This window comes from Endocarpon pusillum (assembly GCF_000464535.1).
Source record: "Endocarpon pusillum Z07020 unplaced genomic scaffold C720987, whole genome shotgun sequence".
Classification (NCBI taxonomy): Eukaryota; Fungi; Ascomycota; class Eurotiomycetes; order Verrucariales; family Verrucariaceae; genus Endocarpon; species Endocarpon pusillum.
In genome coordinates this window covers 299,655-317,462 of record NW_006913582.1, presented here as the reverse complement: position 1 = coordinate 317,462, position 17,808 = coordinate 299,655, and the positions used below count along the sequence as shown (strand labels likewise).

At 50.5% G+C, this 17,808-nt stretch overlaps 3 protein-coding genes across 3 annotated transcripts; 1 reads left to right on the top strand and 2 right to left on the bottom strand.

Annotated features, from left to right (window-relative positions):
- Positions 1–32: 32 nt before the first annotated feature.
- Positions 33–4,996, bottom strand: EPUS_01278 (uncharacterized protein; the record flags this gene model as incomplete). Its single annotated transcript, XM_007788571.1, has 5 exons — positions 33–662; positions 716–3,079; positions 3,136–4,236; positions 4,290–4,596; positions 4,647–4,996. 5 exons carry the CDS (start codon positions 4,994–4,996, stop codon positions 33–35), a joined length of 4,752 nt encoding a protein of 1,583 aa, XP_007786761.1.
- A 1,536-nt stretch (positions 4,997–6,532) lies between these two features.
- On the bottom strand, positions 6,533–7,141 carry EPUS_01277 (Scytalone dehydratase; the record flags this gene model as incomplete). The annotated part of the gene is made up of 3 exons (XM_007788570.1): positions 6,533–6,913; positions 6,964–7,061; positions 7,117–7,141. The coding sequence occupies 3 exons, from the start codon at positions 7,139–7,141 to the stop codon at positions 6,533–6,535; spliced, it is 504 nt and encodes a 167-aa protein (XP_007786760.1).
- A 1,608-nt stretch (positions 7,142–8,749) lies between these two features.
- Positions 8,750–10,525, top strand: EPUS_01276 (uncharacterized protein; the record flags this gene model as incomplete). Its single annotated transcript, XM_007788569.1, has 2 exons — positions 8,750–8,963; positions 9,018–10,525. 2 exons carry the CDS (start codon positions 8,750–8,752, stop codon positions 10,523–10,525), a joined length of 1,722 nt encoding a protein of 573 aa, XP_007786759.1.
- Between the last annotated feature and the right edge of the window lie 7,283 nt (positions 10,526–17,808).

Sequence of the window (17,808 nt, the reverse complement as noted above, 5' to 3'; positions counted from 1 at the left end):
TGCCCCCCGCCACCAGCGGCTTTGCCCATACCCTACACGCGCCAGCCCGGCGTGGTGCAGTAGTTGTTCTTGGTGTCGATGGCGTCTGACACGTTCATGATGAAGCCTGCCAAATGTGCAACGCTATCGATGAAATAAGGCGGCACGGTCCAACTGCCGCCCTTCTCCGTCGTGAGTACCACGTCAGCGAAGGCTTCCAAGCCGTGGAGCACCACCGACTGGATACCCCGGTACTTCTCGGCATAGTCGACCAGGTTGTTGGCAAAGAGGAGGTACGCCATGTTGTGTGTGAAGCGGTTGGCAATGCCCGACTCGGCCAGCCGCTCGAGCTCTTGGATGCGGCCTTGGATGAGATGGGTGGTGGGGACCCACGAGGCAAGCCATTCGGCGGGGTTGCCGTAGAAGAGGGTCGCGCTGGCGAAGGGTTCGTCGACGGTGCCGTCGGCCTGCACGTTGTACCATTTCAGCTCGGCCGTGTTGGATTCAATGTCGTCGGTGGCCAGCGAGACTTGGATGAGCTGAGGTGTCTCCGGCTTGCTGTTTGCGACAAGGCCTTTGAGAACCTCCAGGCTAGCAATGTTCATGTGAACTTCTTTGCTGCCGGGCTTGAGTAACTTGTACAGATACTCGCCAAGCGTGTATGCGATGTCGGCATGGATAGACTGAGAACGATGTTAGTGTAATCGTCAGGGCTGACAGTGTAAAATGGACCTACCGATGTCACCACACCACACCCGTTCATCTTGTGTCCGTAAGCGGCAGCGCGGAAGTCTACTTGCCTCAGATCGGACTGCATGACCACCATGCCCGCGGTTCCATTGAGGTCTTGCTCAATAATCTGCTGAACCGTTGTCGTGCTGAGACTGGACTTGGGCTCAGGCGGCGCAATTTGAGCCTTGTTGAGTCCCTTTTCAGCGTCGTAGAAGGTGTTGCCTTTGGTCAGAGCCCAGTCGCCGTTGTACTGGATCCAGTAAGTCTTGTCATTCCACGCATACGTGGGCAGATCCAGGAGCCGCAATCCCTGCTCGAATGGGCGGTGGAACTCATTCCAGCCAACCTGCACGCCGGCGCCATGCAGGGTCGCAAGACTCTGCGCCATGGTCTTCCAGTTGTTCTCGCCTCTGCGGAGCGAGGGGACGGCGACGTTGACGGGCGAGAGAGTAGACTTGACGAAGCCCATGCCGACGGGATGAGGTCCAATTTCGATCCATGCCGTCTCGTCATCGATGGTTCCAATCTTGTGTGCTGTTTCCAAGGCCGACAGGAAGTTGACGGTCTCACGAGTGGCCCGACGCATGTAGTTGGCATTCACAGTCTTCTCGTCGAAGATGACCTTGCTCAGTAGAGGCGAGATGACAGGCAGATGTGGTGCCTGGAAGAGAACACCGCTGTTTGCAATCGCCTCGAATTCGTCGAGAATGGGGTCGGTTTGTGCCGAGTGGAATGCAAAAGCGACATCGAGGCTGAAACACTTGAAGCCGTCCGCTTCAAGGACAGGGATGATAGCATCCATGTCCGTGACAGGGCCGCTGAGCACGGTGTCATTGGGACCATTGATACAGGCGATCTCGTACGGTTTGTCGCCAGCACTCTTTTGGACCTGAGCAAGGGAGGCCCGCACAGCCACCATCTTGTGGCTGCCCACCTTGCACTTCTGCTCAAGCATCCTTGCTCTCTGGCCAACGAGGAAGATGGTGTCACTGGCGGAAAGAACACCGGCGACATGCAGCGCCGCATACTCGCCCAAGCTATGTCCGATGACAACGTCAGGCCTCACACCCAAGGAGGCCCAGTACTTGGCGAGAGCGATCTCTGTGCAGACCAGAGCAAGATGCGTGATGACTGGCGAATGTTCATAGTCTTGTGGATGACTCCCGTCCACCGCGGAAACAAAGGACGGGAAGCCCTGGCCTTGTGCAAGCGTATCCAAGTGCAGGATTTGCGATCGGAACTGTGGAGAGTGGTGGAACAGATCCAAATTGGAGGACTTGTGGGATGCTCCCTGGCCCGTGAAGCTGAAGGCAACTGGCGGTGGCCCCGTGGTGGGGATGGGCTTGTGTGAGTCGACGGATCCGAGGGCGGATGTAAGTTGTTTCTTCACCTGCGCGAGGTCAGAAGCGACAATGGCCACCCGGTGGTTGTGGTGGTAGCGGCGAGCCGTGGTGGAGTAGGAGAGATGTGCCAGCGAGACATCTGGATTCTTGTCCAGATAGCCAAGCAGCCTTTCGATGTTCCCTTTGAGCGAAATCTTGCTCTTGGCCGACAGAGCGACGACATGTGTGGAACGAGGGTCTGTCTCAGTCACCTCCCGCACCGGCCCTTCTTCAATCGCAAGGCTCGTGTTGCCTCCCGCAGCGCTAAAGTTGTTCACGACAGCAACCCGCTTCTTCCCTGGCACGGACGGCCACTCCGTTTTCTCGTACGGGATGCGAACGTTGCGCTTGTCCATGTCCTTGGGGAACTTCGGGTTGAGGCTGTTCTTGATGCCGACGTGTGGCGGAATGGCGTTTTTCTGAAGCATAAGGAGGACTTTTAGCAGGGCCGTAACGCCGGCGGCAGCCTCGCTGTGGCCAACATTCGACTTCACAGCGCCAATGTAGAGCGGGTTCTTAGTGCTGCGGCGCTTCGTGAGGGGCGCAAACACATTCGTCACCGACTGGATCTCCTCTGCGTCACCGGCCTGAGTGCCTGTGCCGTGCATCTCGACAAAGCTAACATCGAGCGGGTCAATTCCTGCTCTGTGCAGAACCTGCTTGCCCAAGTACGCCTGATGGCCCGCGTGTGGGTGGGTAATTGAGATAGCCTCAGCCGAATGGTTGGTCCCCGCCGCAAGAATCACCCCCAAGATATTGTCGTTATCGGCTTCGGCATCCTCAAGGCGCTTCATGACGATGGATCCAACGGCGTCGGCACGGCAATAACCGTCCGCTTCGCAGTCCCACGTCTTGCACGCATTGGGCGTCTTGGACAGGAAGTGGCCATGGCTGAGGCCAGCGAACGCGTCTGAATTGGTCAACACATTCATGCCACCAGCCACGACGGTGTCTGTGTCTCCATTCCAGAGAGAGGTGCAAGCAATCTGGAGAGAATAATTAGCAGTCATGTGTGGGATGGAGTAGCGTGGCTATCACAAACCTGGATGGTCGCCAAACTCGAGGAACATGCGGTGTCAATGCTGTAGCTCGGCCCCGAGAACTTGAAAAAATAGTTGATTCGGCCAGGGCCGAACGCACGACAACCCCCTGGAATGAAGTACGTGCTAATCTCCTGCGCCGTGTTCACTTCACGGTAGTCGTCACTGGCCTGGCCATAAAAGGTCCCAATGCGGTGCAAGTCGGTGGCAGCGGTCCGGTTGGCGACGTAGCCCGCTCTCTCGAGCGCCTCGTACGCGGTGACCAAGGCAAGTCGCTGCATGGGATCGGTTTGCTGTGCTTCGCGGGGCGACATGTTGAAGAACGGCGCATCGAACAGGCCCGGCTCGTCGATGAAGCAACCGTATGGTGTATGGCTGGTATTGATCCTCTTTCCAGCAGGATCGTAATGGGAGTCGACATCAAATCGATCGGCCGGAATCTTCCTGTGCACATCCATCCCGCTTTCCAGCAGCTCCCAGAATTTCTCCGTGTCGGTCGCTCCGCCAGGCATCCTGCATGACATGCCAACGATGGCGATCTTAGATTGCATTGGCCCTCTCGGTCCTCCATCTGGAGTCGTCTTCTCGTGAATCCAGGGGATGAGCTCCTCGGTCGATGGTTCGAAATCTGGGAGTGTTTTCAAGGCGGCGGAGAGGTCATGGATGGGAAGAGAGATGCGGAAAACAAGCACTTCGCACTGAGATGCCGCAATGTCGTGGGCTCTTTGAATCACACCTTGGATCACGCTATCCCATTGGATAGCCTGGGTGAGGATTTCCCTGATGATGTGCTCGAATAAATCGGTCGCGTTCGTTGCCGGGAAGGGTCTTCCCGTGCTGGTTGAATGAATGGGGATCCGTGGCGAGAGTCTGGAGTTCAGGAACTCCATCGAGCGCGTCCGAACAACCTGATGCACATTGTCCTCGTTGTATATGTGCTTTGCGTGGCACAAGCCTCCGTACACCGGCAAAGCAACGAACTTTCGGTCACGGAAGAAATCGGCAGTGCGGAAAATGCCCTTGAGTCTTGCTGGTGGACCGCTAACGGTTACCGAAGTCGCACTAAGTGCGCTGATAAAGACCTTGCTGGCTTCCGGCGTTTTCTGACCATTTCATTAGATTGAAAAACATGACAAATGAGCCGAATCAGACTGACCTCCTTTGCGTGGATCGCGTTGAGCTCCTGTTGGACGTCATCTGCAGCCACATCTGGCAGCACGTAAGCCCAAGTGTCCGGTGTGCTCGTGTCTGTCAAGTCACGAGGCTGCAGATTTTGCGAGACTTCATCAACCAGGACACCAAGGCGGAAGGCCTGTCGCACAACCTGAGCGCCAGCAAGCGGGATGTCTGCCACAGTGGGAGCTAAGGAGACCGCTGCCGTGGCCAAGAGCCCGATCCCCAGGCCAGCGAGAGAGGTGCTGACGGTATCAAAGTCGAAGGCCTCCGGAGAATTCTCATAGTATCTGGAAGGGTCAGAACATACATCATCATCATGTCCTGATAGCTTGCTTACCCAATGAGTGTTCCCAGCTCGACGGTGCAGAGGAGAATACCATCGATGGAACCACAAAGCTGACCCTTGCGAAGGTCGGCGAAATCTGCAAAGTGCAAGATGTTCTCGAAAGGTGGGATCAACGCTTTCAAAGAGGTAGGTAGTTGTCGTACTTCGTCACGAATGGCGAGTGTGGCTTCCTCCAGGAATCGGGCGAGGATAGGATGTCGCCTGTCCTTGCTGTGCTGGTGAAGTCCGCGAAGCAGACCCTGCAAGTCGTCATGTGGGAACTCATTGCTGAAATAAACAAGCTTCATCTTGGAAGAGCCACTAAAGGTGGTGTCAGATCGGCTAGGTGTGTAGATTACCATGATGCCCTGAGAACAGTGTTGAGCACTGATTAAAGTCGTGCGGTTGGAAGCATAGGTGATTTTAGCGTTGAGAAGGACTAGCTACTTCGTCTCGTATGAGATGACGGATACCTCCTCGCTGCCGAGAAGGGGAACTCGCTGTGCTTTTAAGGAGACACGGAGCTGAGCCTGACTAAGGAAAAGGTGTCGAGATTGTGGCAACGTTATGGAACAAAATCTCAGCTTCAAGCAAGTAATATTTATGCCTCGTACCCAATGTGGAACGGGGTAATGTACCAGTCGGCCTCTTCCTAAACTGTGCGTCATAGCGAAGTGGTAAACTTCCGTACACCGTGTGTTTTTTTTTTTTCTGGAAGCTGAATGGAAGCAGCTACGGTACTCGCGAATCGCAGATCGACAACAATACGCACAGCTATTGCGGCGATGAGGTGCCAGCTCAATGCGTTTGTTGCGGCGGAATTGTTCTTCTGGCACCTGGCCGATCTCCGAGGTGGTAAAGCACTACGTATGCGAGTAAGCATCGGACAGCGAACAGCGAATAGCGAACAAAGAATGTCGGGGAAGACGCTTAGCGATTGCGCGCTACTTCCGTGGCGTGGCGTAGCTTGCGCTATTCCTTCGCCAGTACTGTACGTAGTAGTAGTGGCTCCGGGCCTAACCCACGCTCCCCGCACAAGGCATGCGGCAAAAGGACTGAATACTACAGTATCGGGCTGAAGAATTTCTAGCACGGCACTAGTATTTGTCCCCTAAAGCAGCTACTTTACGCAGCTACTAAGCTGATATGAGTTAGCTGTACTGAAATAAGTCAATTCTGTGGATACTGACAAGAGGAAGCTTTGAGAAAGCGTGTTGGCAACGTAACTGTTACTAGCCGTTCTTAGCACCGTGCTAGGAGACTTCTGCCTCCCTACCATAGTAAGCAGTGGGAACGAATTCTCCCTGCTAAGGCCCCCAACCACTGGACTTCAGCTCTTGACATGTCTTAGGGATTTGTGAGAGATGAAAATAGAGATTGTAAATAATATATGTACTGAAATACTCACAAATATGTGTTTAGTTTTATTTTATTATGATATGTCTTGACGAAATACATATTCTTCTGTTACAATTAAGTTTTTTTTCTCTCCAAAAATGTCAGAATGGAATTCCCTGGTAAGGTTCATAGCCATCTCATACATCCTGTATCGCTCGGCATTCCTAATAAACAAATACATTTAATACTATGAATTATAGAACTTTCATAATCCTTTACATTATATCAAGAGGTACTGATGCTGTTCAGTCTAAGAAGAAGAGTTTTAATGAGAACTATTTGTATTTCAAGATTGGATAAATACTGGGATATAAATAAGCTTTTTTCTGGTATAAATCTCAGGTGTGTAAGATTCCTTTTGAAGAGACAAAATTTACTGTAAAGAGTGAACTTCAATCATCAGAATTAGGAAATATCTAGTTACGCTTCACTAAATGATTCATCTAATCTTGATATGTAGATAGCTTCCAAGAGCTGTGAGGGAATTGCGTAGAAAGTGGCTAATTCCCCTCTCCGAACTTCTCCTCACCCTCCTCAAAAATCTTATCGTGATCGTGCTCCGACCACCGAATATCTGGCTCAATACCCGCGAATTTCCATACACCGTCAACCTTGCGATACCACATGGTGCCCTTGCCATGCGCGTGTGCCTTGGCCACGACCTCGGTCATTTTGTCATCCGCATACTTCTGGTGCGCGACACGCATCTGATGGTAGCCGGTGATTTCTGTCTCGCTCGTTTTCACCCATTTCGAGGTGCCGACAAGGTGCTGCGTCCTAAGGCGCGGGTTGCCAATCACCTTTGGGTCGGAGGCCATGCCTACGAAGGCATCGGCGGGCATGTCTTCCCAGAGTTTGTTGAGGAAGGCGCGGTAGTCAATCTACGCATATTAGAACCAAGTCTTTCGGATGGGTGGAGCGATAGACCGACACGGAGGGTTGGGGCGATGCATTTTGAAAGACGATCCCAGTCTTTGTTGTCGTAGCTCTCCGCCCATTCGTAGAGGGCGGCTTGGCAGCCTAGGACATCTTTTGGGGCGTGTTAGTGGCTGATCGTGGCTAAAGACAGCGGGAAAGAGCCTACCTTCGAAGGTGGGCTGTGTGGCCATGCTGATAAGCGCGTTGGGATGAGAGCTGGTGGATCGACGATGAAGTTGAAATTCTTCAACTGACTGTGGGACATGCACCAAAAAACACCTTGGATGGCCTCTGCGTAGCTGACTTTTTGCTCGTGTATAATGGTATATTGATACTATTGGATGATTAGTAGTCTTTTGCTATAGGAACATGGTCTATGCTTCGGAACTGCCGGGTCAGCTATTAATAAGAATCCTGATCCTTCCGCATCCCGAGGGTGAGTTGGTTGACATCCACCATTTGAGTGTTAGCTTTTGGCTCTCGGATTAGAGTCTTTCTGCTATAGGAGTGTGTTCTGTGCTTCGGAACTGTCGGCTCAGCTATCATCAGAATCCTACGTAGTACTATGGTAACAGGCAGAAGTATCCCTAGCACGGCGCTAGTATTTGCCACTCCGAACACTATGGGTACAGATAGCCCTGTCGATTTTGTACGGCCATTCTTATTGATTGTCAGGCAATCAAAAAACAAACTAATCTTAATTGGGCGATTTCTGGGCACTTTATACCCACTACGGCAAGGGGGAAATACGTGGCGTTGTAACTTTAGATTGCGTTATTAGCGCCGTGCTAGGGTTCCTTTTGCCCCCTCCCGTAATAATCCTTCCGCACTCCCGAGTACGGGTTTCCGAACACGAACAGTAACCTACGCAATCGGTGGCCGATATCGGTGGGCAGTGGCCAGTAACAGTGGCCAGTGGTCAGCGGCTAGTGTGCAATAAGCATTAGACACCAGGAAACATCCGCTAACTACCTGGTCATCCACTCAGCCGCTTACCACATCAGTGCTATCGGACTCGTGTCAACTTTCCTCTCGCCTTACTACGTAGTAGGTTATTTTCGAACCCCCGGGTTGTCTGCCCCAGTCATATCTCCCCCGGTCAACCACCCATCACCCATCACCCACCCTGGCGGCCACGTGGCGTACACGTGCCTGTAATGCAGGAACTGCAGGTACCAGATGTCTGGTTAAGCAAGCTACCACGTACTGTGCTAATTCTGCATTCTGCATATGTAATGTTGGTGTGAGCTAGTACCAACAGCTGGGTTTTATGACGGATGCTCAGCAAACCACCATCTTTGGCTGGCAGCTTGACATGACATGACATGATATGACATGATACACATTAAATGCCAAGCCAAAGTCAAATACAGAAATACGAACTTGAAAGCACCAATCCTTATGCTTCTACCATACTACTATGGCACGCTATAGTAAGCCAACATCGTATAGCTCGCCGTCGGATTCCGACAAGGGCCCCATGTGGCGCTTCGTAGATGATGCCGGTTCGGTCTGTCAGGGCAAGCAGCGGCCAGATCAAGGCTGCAGCAGAGACAGGCTGCAGCAGAGACAGGCTTCGATGCGAGATTGGTTCTGCTGTGCAACTATAAAAGGAGCCTCCCGCCGATGGCAAACCCAGTGGAGCAGACCGATCAGTCCCTTTTCACCTCAGTGGTATCGACATCTTCTTGGGCGTCTTCTTGCACGTCATTTCGTATATATTCTTGCACGTCTGCTTGTACATATACTTGCACATCTCCTTTTGACATCTCCTTTGTACTACGCGCGAAGTGCCAAACATGGCTCGCAATCGGTTGATGCTAATGGGCTTGCTCGCCTGGGCAGCCCTCACTTCAGCTGCACCAAGACCGCAAAACGCCGAAGCTGACTATGTCCTCGTTGGCGCAGGTCCTGCAGGCCTTGTGCTTGCTGAATACCTGACGCGGAACCCCAGGATTCATGTTGTTCTCTTGGAAGCAGGGCCGGACACGAGCACCGACCCCATGGTCACCAGTACGTCACCTACTAATGTAGGCAATGCGCCCAAATTTGCTAACACCGCTTTAGCCCCTGGTGAATTCTTCGCCGTACCGCAAATGTGGCCCTACTTCTCCCAGCCCGACCCCGGTCTTAACGGTGAATCACCCAACTTAGCCCAGGGGAAGTGCTTGGGCGGCGGAACTGGCGTCAATGCTATGTTTTACTGCCGTGGCTCCGCCTCCATCTATGACGAGTGGGCAGAGATCTCTGGAAACGACGGCCTGAGATGGGACTCGATGCTCGAGTCGTTCAGGGCAACCACGCACTGGACAGATGAACCCTCGATCGAATACGAGCAACCAATCAATACCACTTCGTTCGGCAATGGTCCCGTGGAAATCTCCCGCCAACGTGAGCTGCTCACGGTCGACCAACCCTTTGCCGATAAACTTGTATCGGACTTCAACCTCCCAGAGATCGACTTTGCTTCCGGCGGTGGCATTGGTGTCACTCAAGGTCTGGAGTCGATCCGTGCCTCCAATCGCACTCGATCCTATGCCTATAACACCTATGGCTACCTCGCGAACAACCGACCCAACTTCGAGCTGCATCACGACGCCTGGGCCTCCAAAATCGGCTTCACTAACAACAAGGCCGATAGTGTCACCTACAACGACACCCTGACCGGCACGATGCACACCATCCGCGCCAAAGAAATTGTCGTCACGGCTGGCGCCATCAACAGCCCGCAGCTGCTCATGCTCTCAGGTGTGGGCCCCGCAGACCGTCTCCGAGAACTCGACATCCCTGTTGTGCAGGACATTCCCCAAGTCGGCCAGAACCTCTACGACCACCATTATGCCGTTCTGGAATACGCAGCCACCCCTGAAGTAGACACCGTCTGGCAATGGCGTGCCAATGCGACTAGGGCCACCATCGAACGCGAGCGCTACGAGCGCGACGGCAGCGGCATGTTGGGCACGGTTGGCGGCGACGTCTTCGGCGCGCTGCGCATCCCGGACGCGGTGTTCGAGGGCACGGGCAGCTTTCACACAAGCCTGCCCGCCGATCGCCCGCATGTGGCCTACGAGTACATCACGGTACCCGCCCTCCCCACTTTGCCCAACGTCAGCATTATCACCACGTTTGCGGCCGTCGTGCAGCCCGAGGGCAAGGGCTACTTGACGCTCGCGTCCGCCGACTACCGCGACGCGCCTCTCATCTACTCCAACTACTGGGCCAGCCAGGCCGACAGGGCAGCCATGCTGTACGGGTACAAGGAGCTGCGCGGCCTCATGCAGTCGGACGAGCTAAGGGGTTTTGTCACCGCTGAGCTGTTCCCTGGTCCCAACGTTACCAGCGACGATGCCATTTGGGCGGCGATCCAACAGGGCTCACAGAGCTTTCACCATCCTGGTGGCACAACGGCGCTGGGCACGGTGTTGGACGCGAACTGGAGAGTTAAGGGGACGAGGGGGCTACGAGTCGTGGGCATGAGCGCCGCGCCCATAATTCCGACATGTGCGACACAGGCAGCGGCGTATGCGATTGGGCATCGCGCCGCGTTGGATATTGCGGCCGCGGATCACGTCTAAGGACCAAGGAGTGTGACCCGGAGTGCCAAAGATTGTTGGAGAAAATAAATCCAGCAATCAGAAATAATTACTCGCAACAGCAGCAGTCGTTCCACATTGTCGGCTGCTTGCGTGACAACTTGCAGGCTGTCATTATAATTTCCAACATGCCGCTGCCCGTGCCCTCGGACCGGCAGATACTGTTCTCAATATTACGTGTCTTCGTTGAAACGCGGGGTCTACGAGGCCCAGCGACCTGTTCTTGACGAGATTGTGCGTTTCTGTGGAGATGACAGGCACTGCGAGACATTCGACGAGGCAAAATATCCATTATTTAGAAAGGCACACTTAAGGCCGCTTTCGACGGTGTTCTCTATCGCTCTGATGTTGATTTGCAAAATTCGGGAGACGCGTCGTGATGCTGGTGTCCCGTCTTCCCAGTCCATTCTGACCTTTTGAGGAGCGATAAAATACGACGAACACTGTACACGGCGAAAGGGTGTTACACTGTACTTGAAGCCATGTAAACAAAGGGCTAAACATACGCGACTTGGGTGGTCTTTCTTCATCGAGATCACTGTTCTGGGTCGGTGTTAATAGTAATATTTAATTTAGACAAGCTGGAAATAATTTAGAAATAGGATTTTAAGATAATTTTTGCAACCTTTTCAAGGCACGCAATTCTGTTTGGTTTGTGTGTGACAATCTGCAAGAGATACGTAGAAAGCAAGTTGTTCTATCTAGCAAGAGGGGGGGAGCGTACGTAGATATACATTCAAATCGGCTGTACGGCACAGCGAAAATGCCGGAGAAAATGCACTAAATCAACGCAGGCGAAACGCAGGTGCTTCGCGTAGAAATTCCAACCAATCAGCGCTCATACAACTTGACAATTTGACTCAGCTAGAACACATGATTGTGACCTCCTCCTGGCTCAGCTCCCTCTAATCTTTACTCCCGCCGACAAGCTAATCTTCTCTCCCGGTTCATACTTAATTCGGCAGTTGGAACAACACCCAAACTGTAGTTCATGGCGTGGCCAATGGGCAAAACAAGGCGAAGGCCACTCTACCACTCCCCGGATCTCTCTGCGCCCTACTTAGCCTCAAGAAGTACCGTTGGAACCCGTTCAATTTCCCTGGTCAATGCCGAGGAAATGGGTGGTTCCCCGCTTCAGCAAAGGGACAAAATCAGGAAACATTCGAAATGGTGTTTGAACGAGGTGATGTTGGACCAAAAGGACCGTAAACTAGTTTTTGTCTGACAGGTGACAAGCCCCAGAAGATCTTCAACGCAGGAATAGAAGGGACGGCAATCCCCTGGTGCATGAGGTAACCATGGCACAGGGTCCGATGGAGGTACAGCAGCAGCCATGTCATTCGCAATGCAGTGTCACATCATCTCCCACATGCACACCTCTACCGCTCACGACGAGTCGGGGTGGAGAGCAGAGAGTCTAGTCTAATCTAATAGCAGCGTTGACAGGCATTGCGCGTTAGCACCTGCGTTGAGGTATGACGACAGGTGGGGAATCATCTGACGCCCTTGCGCTGCGCTGTGCATGAATGTTGTGTACTACATGCGACTTAATGGCTCAGCAGGGCCCGGCCCGGAGAGAGCACCTTCCTTCGGATCTTGCCATTTGGGGCTTTCTTAGGCGGATACTAATTGATGTGACGGCGAAATTGAAGTTTGGTTCAGACTCCGCTCGTACCTCCATATACAATAACGCTAGTATCCACACAGCTCGACCGGTCAAAGATTGGTTTAAAGATCATGGCATACCACTGCTTGATTGACCTCCTTATTCGCCAGATATGAATCCAGTTAAACACGTGTGTGAAAAAGGTGAGAGCAAACATCTATTAGCGTCATCCTGAACTCATCAATATGGGTAAAGAAGAGAAGAATCTTCGGGCTTGAACCTCCACACCTGTGGAGACGTGAAAAGCAAAAGGCTTCTGAGCGACGTGAAAATCGAGCGTACGAATGACATGTGCCTCGCAGTCTTCAAGTACTATCGGTAATGACGACAAAGGATGGACTCCCAAAGTTCATATGATCGACGATGGAGAGACTTTGTACTTTAGAATGCAGAGTTCTCCATTTGTGTGCGCACGTGCTACGTGTGCCTGGCACGGGCGTAACAATTATCTTTCTTTCCTAGGAGACTCTGTCTTCAGGGCCTAGAGTTATCGTCTTTACAGTCAGACGTACAAGTCATATATTATTATGTTTACTAAACTTTAGTCTGAAACTGGACTTGTGGCTCTCGCTAGAAAATATAACTCTGAATCAGTGAGGTCTAGGCATGTTGCTGCATAATACCTTACCAGTCCTGGACTATATCAATGGAGCGGTTCTCACAATCCTTGTGAAGTAGGGCCGAGAATCTCATTTACGGACTTCATACTTTTAAAAACCATACTCATGTCGACCCTGTCATCTGGGGGGGAATGATTTAGATCATATTTGATCAAAGGTAATGGGCCGCCTAGTTTGGCTGTTTTCGAGGAGGAATTCTCTCATTTCCACTTTCTCAAAACCACTGTCTCTGAATAGGTTCTCGAGCACACTGAAAAGGGAATCCCAACAATCGATGAATTGTAGATCAAAGGGGCCCACCCTGTTTTGCGCGTCGCGAAAGATGACAGGGGCTGAGAAAAGGACTTGTGCTGGAATAGGAGTAGACATTTCGGCAAGGAATTTGCGTTGCTGAACCAAGACCGACCTTAAAAGCGTCAATCCTCCTAAATCCTGAAGAATGAACATGATGCTTGAACGCAAATGATTATACCTTGTACCTTCTAAAACTCGATAAGCTGTTCAGGCAAGGAATCATTCTGGACTCGATCTCCATGAGACTGGCATATTTATCTCCGGGCTTGCGGTAATGTGACATTGTTGGCACTGCAACTCTGGACCAGTGCTTGCCGCCTCAGGTCATAAGGGAATAGAAACGCATACAATTGAATGGTATTTACATGGATAGAAATTTGTGCTCTAAGGGTAACGAGCTCTTCCGGTATGGACACTTGCCATTGTATCTTTCGTAAAGTATCTTTCTAAATAGCTCTTGACCCTTTGCGATTGACAGACACATGATACTTCTCTATGCTATATAGGAAGGCATTGACGACTTCGCAGCAGGCTCTCAGTGCACTGACAAGAGCCCCCGGATGCGCAATTTCCTGGATCAATGGAAACTGGCTCTGAACTTGGTTAAGGGCTATTTGCAGACTTTCAAGCTGTGTCCTCAACTCGACATATTCGTTGGAGGAGCCCCGACTTTCACTCAGGGCCTGTATGACAACTTTCACGAAATTAATACCATTGATAAAGTCCCCAATCGAGAAGCCAAATGCAGCTGCCTTTGCCCACGGGCTTTCGTCCAGGTGTGGTATTGACTCGTAAGGGCATAGACTGCTTTAGAAGAGCAAGAGCACAAATGGATGGGGGTGGGTGAGAATGGCCCAGGGCACCAGAGATCTCTATAAATCATGGAGACTATTAGGGGTCACTATCTCATGCGCCGTCGATCAAATGTGCCTTTTTAGCGCCAAAATACCTTGGCACTACCAAAATTGAGTAGAGAGCAACAGCAAGCAGTTATTTGGGTTATTAGTGACTATGATACTGCTGAAAGCAGGCTCCTTTGACGCAGAGATGTACGTTACATGCTATACAGCCTCCGTATGACCTCATTGAACGCGAAGGGGTGTTAGAATTGACGATTTCGGCCAAAATCGGCCTCCTTGTATCAATATTCTTTGATTTTGACTCCTGAGCACCTTTTCGACACCATACACAGAGTCCTCGCTTCGGAAATGCTTGCCAGCGATGATCCTGTGTATCTCGATTTGGTAGAGGGAACTTGTACTCTCTCCTACTCCTAGTAGGCTCTGAATAGGGTGTTTTGAGTAGGGCATCAATAAGCGCTTTCCGAAAGGGGCGTTGTCCTCTTTTAGAAGTATCTGTTATACTGCCTCTTTCAGAAATATTGATAGTACCCTCTTTCCAGATTAGGTAACTGTTGACTGCACAGATATCAAGAATATAGTACCATAAAGGGCGGAATGCCTTCGGAACGGTGCATTGCTTCGATCAACGCCATTCATATAGTGATTGTAGTCATTAATAGCACGAGGGATATGGAGTTGTTTAAAGGGCAAGTCGCCAAAAACAGGGCGTACGATTCGAGCGTTAGTTGACGTAGGAGAGGGTCGTTTGCGAAGTTGTAAAACCGTGTCGTTTTTAAGAGGGTAAGCAGTTGTACAGCCTATTATAGCGTTATTGTCTTGCTATAGAAAAACAAGCGTATTATCAACGACTTCTGCAAGCATAGAATTCCAAACAAGGCCACGGTTATGCTCTTTTAGTTTCAAGATCCATGCAAGGATTCCTTGAGCGTTTTTGCGAGTAGTACCAGTGCAGCAAATGCGTAGAGCAAGGAGTGCTTATGCAACGTTGACATTTAGAAACAGGTTATCCAAAAAGAAGCAAAAAACGCGCCTTGAATGCATTTGACGTAAACGCTGTGCAAGACGAATAACAAGGGCGAACGTTGGTGCAAGATGTACTGTATTAAGCTCCGTGAGCTCCTTTTTGGTAACTCGATCGACTTCTATGCCCTCTTGAGGGATAGCTTCGGGTTCGTCGAGTCGACTATGCCATAGCCAGTCGTATATCTTTCCTGGTTGTGAACTTGTGAGACTTGTGTGGCCAAGAATGGCGGAATGGCGAAATGGCCAGATGGGGCCAGATGGACAAGGGATCACTACAGGGATCACTACAGGGTCACTACAGGGACCACTAAGTCCAATACTACGGTAGGAAGCATAAATAATGTTAGTACGCCCTAGTAATTTTGTCATTTAACACGTCGAAGCGTAAAATATCGATGAATTTGTTCATATCTTGTTAGGCTCAAGAATGCACCTAAATAACCTGACTTGCTCCAATGTTCTTCATGTTTGGATAGCCTATGATATCCCATATAAAGCAAACAACCGATATATCGCCAGATGTCAGTTGAATTGACTGGTTTCCAGGGTCTAGAAAGGAATTCAAGATCTTCTTCTTCGTCGAAATCCGTATTTCGAGCGTTTTCTGCGTAGCTATTCGTTGATTCAACGATTCTATCGATAATAGCTGGCGTAAGAAGTCGTTGAAACGTATCAAGCTGTGAGAGACCTGTAGCTAGCGATTTAGACTGTTAAAATTATAGAATAAGGGGTGGTTCATAATTAGGGAGCTCAGGAAGTTGATTTTCGTCTATTTCAAGCGCTTTTGGAAGCGGCCCCGCGGCGATGGGTTTGAGCGCTGTTCGTTGCTCTCTTCGAGCAGTATTCTTCGTAACTTTTGGATCGCTAGCTGCACTAGGAGCTCCTTTTGCCTCCCATATAGTCTTGGGCTTTGGTATGCGTTTCGATCTGCGTAAATCCATGTTAGAAATCGACCTCAATGGTGAGATTCATCAAAAAAACGAAAAAAGGCATGCCAAGACCCAAAATGCTTGGCACGCTAAAAAGGCACATTTGATCGACGGCGCATGGGATAGCACCAGCTGCTAGCTAGAACGATATCACTTTGACTCGCATATAATATATATGCTTATCACTGTTAGAAGTAGTAGCAAACAGCGTACGGAGGTGCCAATTCACTTGATTGAGTTACTCCTATCAAGAGGAGCATTTGCTCATACTAATAGCTATAGAAGCGCATTACTGTAACAGCTCAGAAACAGCATTTGGCGTTCAATTCGTATAGCAATGCTCACTGCCATAATAACAGGGCGTAACAGTTACAAGAGCGTTTCGTGCGTTTTGCATGCGGGGACCCTTGTACCATCATGCTAATACGTAAAAGATACGTGTCATATACGCAGGGATTCTGACAGATACAAGTCCATAGAAGATCCCTCAAGAGCTGTTTCTGTCTGATAACGCGGCGCCAGCAATTCTTGACATAACGCCAAGGATTTGCAAGAGTTTCCCAATGCACAGTATTTAGCGTATATTGATGACTTTTGATGCACAACTCCATAAGCTTTCACCTTTTTCACAAATTTTCAGCGCGAGTAACACCCTCGCCTAACGGGTCCGTAGCAGGCCACAGCATATTTCTTGCTCTTCAGACTTTAGGGGAGATCGTGTTCGCCTCTTCAACGTGGGTCCTACCTCTCCGTCTTTCAAGCACCAGCAGTAGCCGTCAAACAATGCGGATTGACCAGGAGATGTGGGTACCATTTGAAAACGTGGAACGAGCTTTCGCATACAACGAGAGCTAGATGCTATAGCATTTGTCAAGAAACATACCTCTATTCCGGTTCCTGATGTTTTCGATGTACAAGTGCGCGGAGATGACAGTTGGATCCTCATGCAATGTGCTCCTGGAACTCGCCTCGATTTAGCCTGGCCAGATATGCCCGGAAATACCAAAGCTACCACTATCACACAACCGAAGGCGTGTTTTGAGCAGTTACGAAACATTGATCCATCAACATCAAACCGGATTGGATCTTGTGATAATGGTCCTGTATATGATCATCGACTTAACAATGGATTTCCATGCGGACCGTTTATTTCTATATCCGAGTTCCATGATTTTCTCGTCGCACCAGTTTTGCAGTGTCCACGGCCGGAACTCGCAGTTGAATACCGCAAACGGCTCTCTGATGATTGCCCCATCAATTTCACGCATGCGAATATGTCATATGAGCATATATTTGTTGACAAGGTGAACGGCAATGTGACAGGCATAATAGATTGGGAGATGGCAGGGTTTTTGCCTGCGTGGTGGGAATACAGGAAAGCATTGTATGGGGTTCGACATCAATCATGGTGGATTGATTTAGTGAATAGTGTGATGCCGTCCTATGGAGAGGAGTTGGAAGTTGACAGTGACTTGGAAGCTTTTTGAGAGCCAACTGCTGTCTCCATGCTATGTGATTGTGATCTTGTAAAGTACACAAGGGCAACAATGAGTGGCAGGCCCTTATGTATCGATCCTAAAGCCGAGACGTCCTATCACCATGTTCCAAAATCGCCATCCTATACCGAGCACGTGGTTTTGTTCAGAACGATGCACATTCGTAGAGAACTCCGTCTACCCAGCACGGTGTTGGCAGGTGACTGGTGGGCGAATAGCAGGAATTGAGCATAATACGTAGAAATACCACAGCTTGACAACAATCAAGAGCACACTTATTTATTCCAATTCTAGCTGATTTCGACACAAAATAACCTCCTGAGTAAGGCGGGGGCCTCTTCGAAGCCATTGTAGAGCCTCGTCACTGTAGGCTA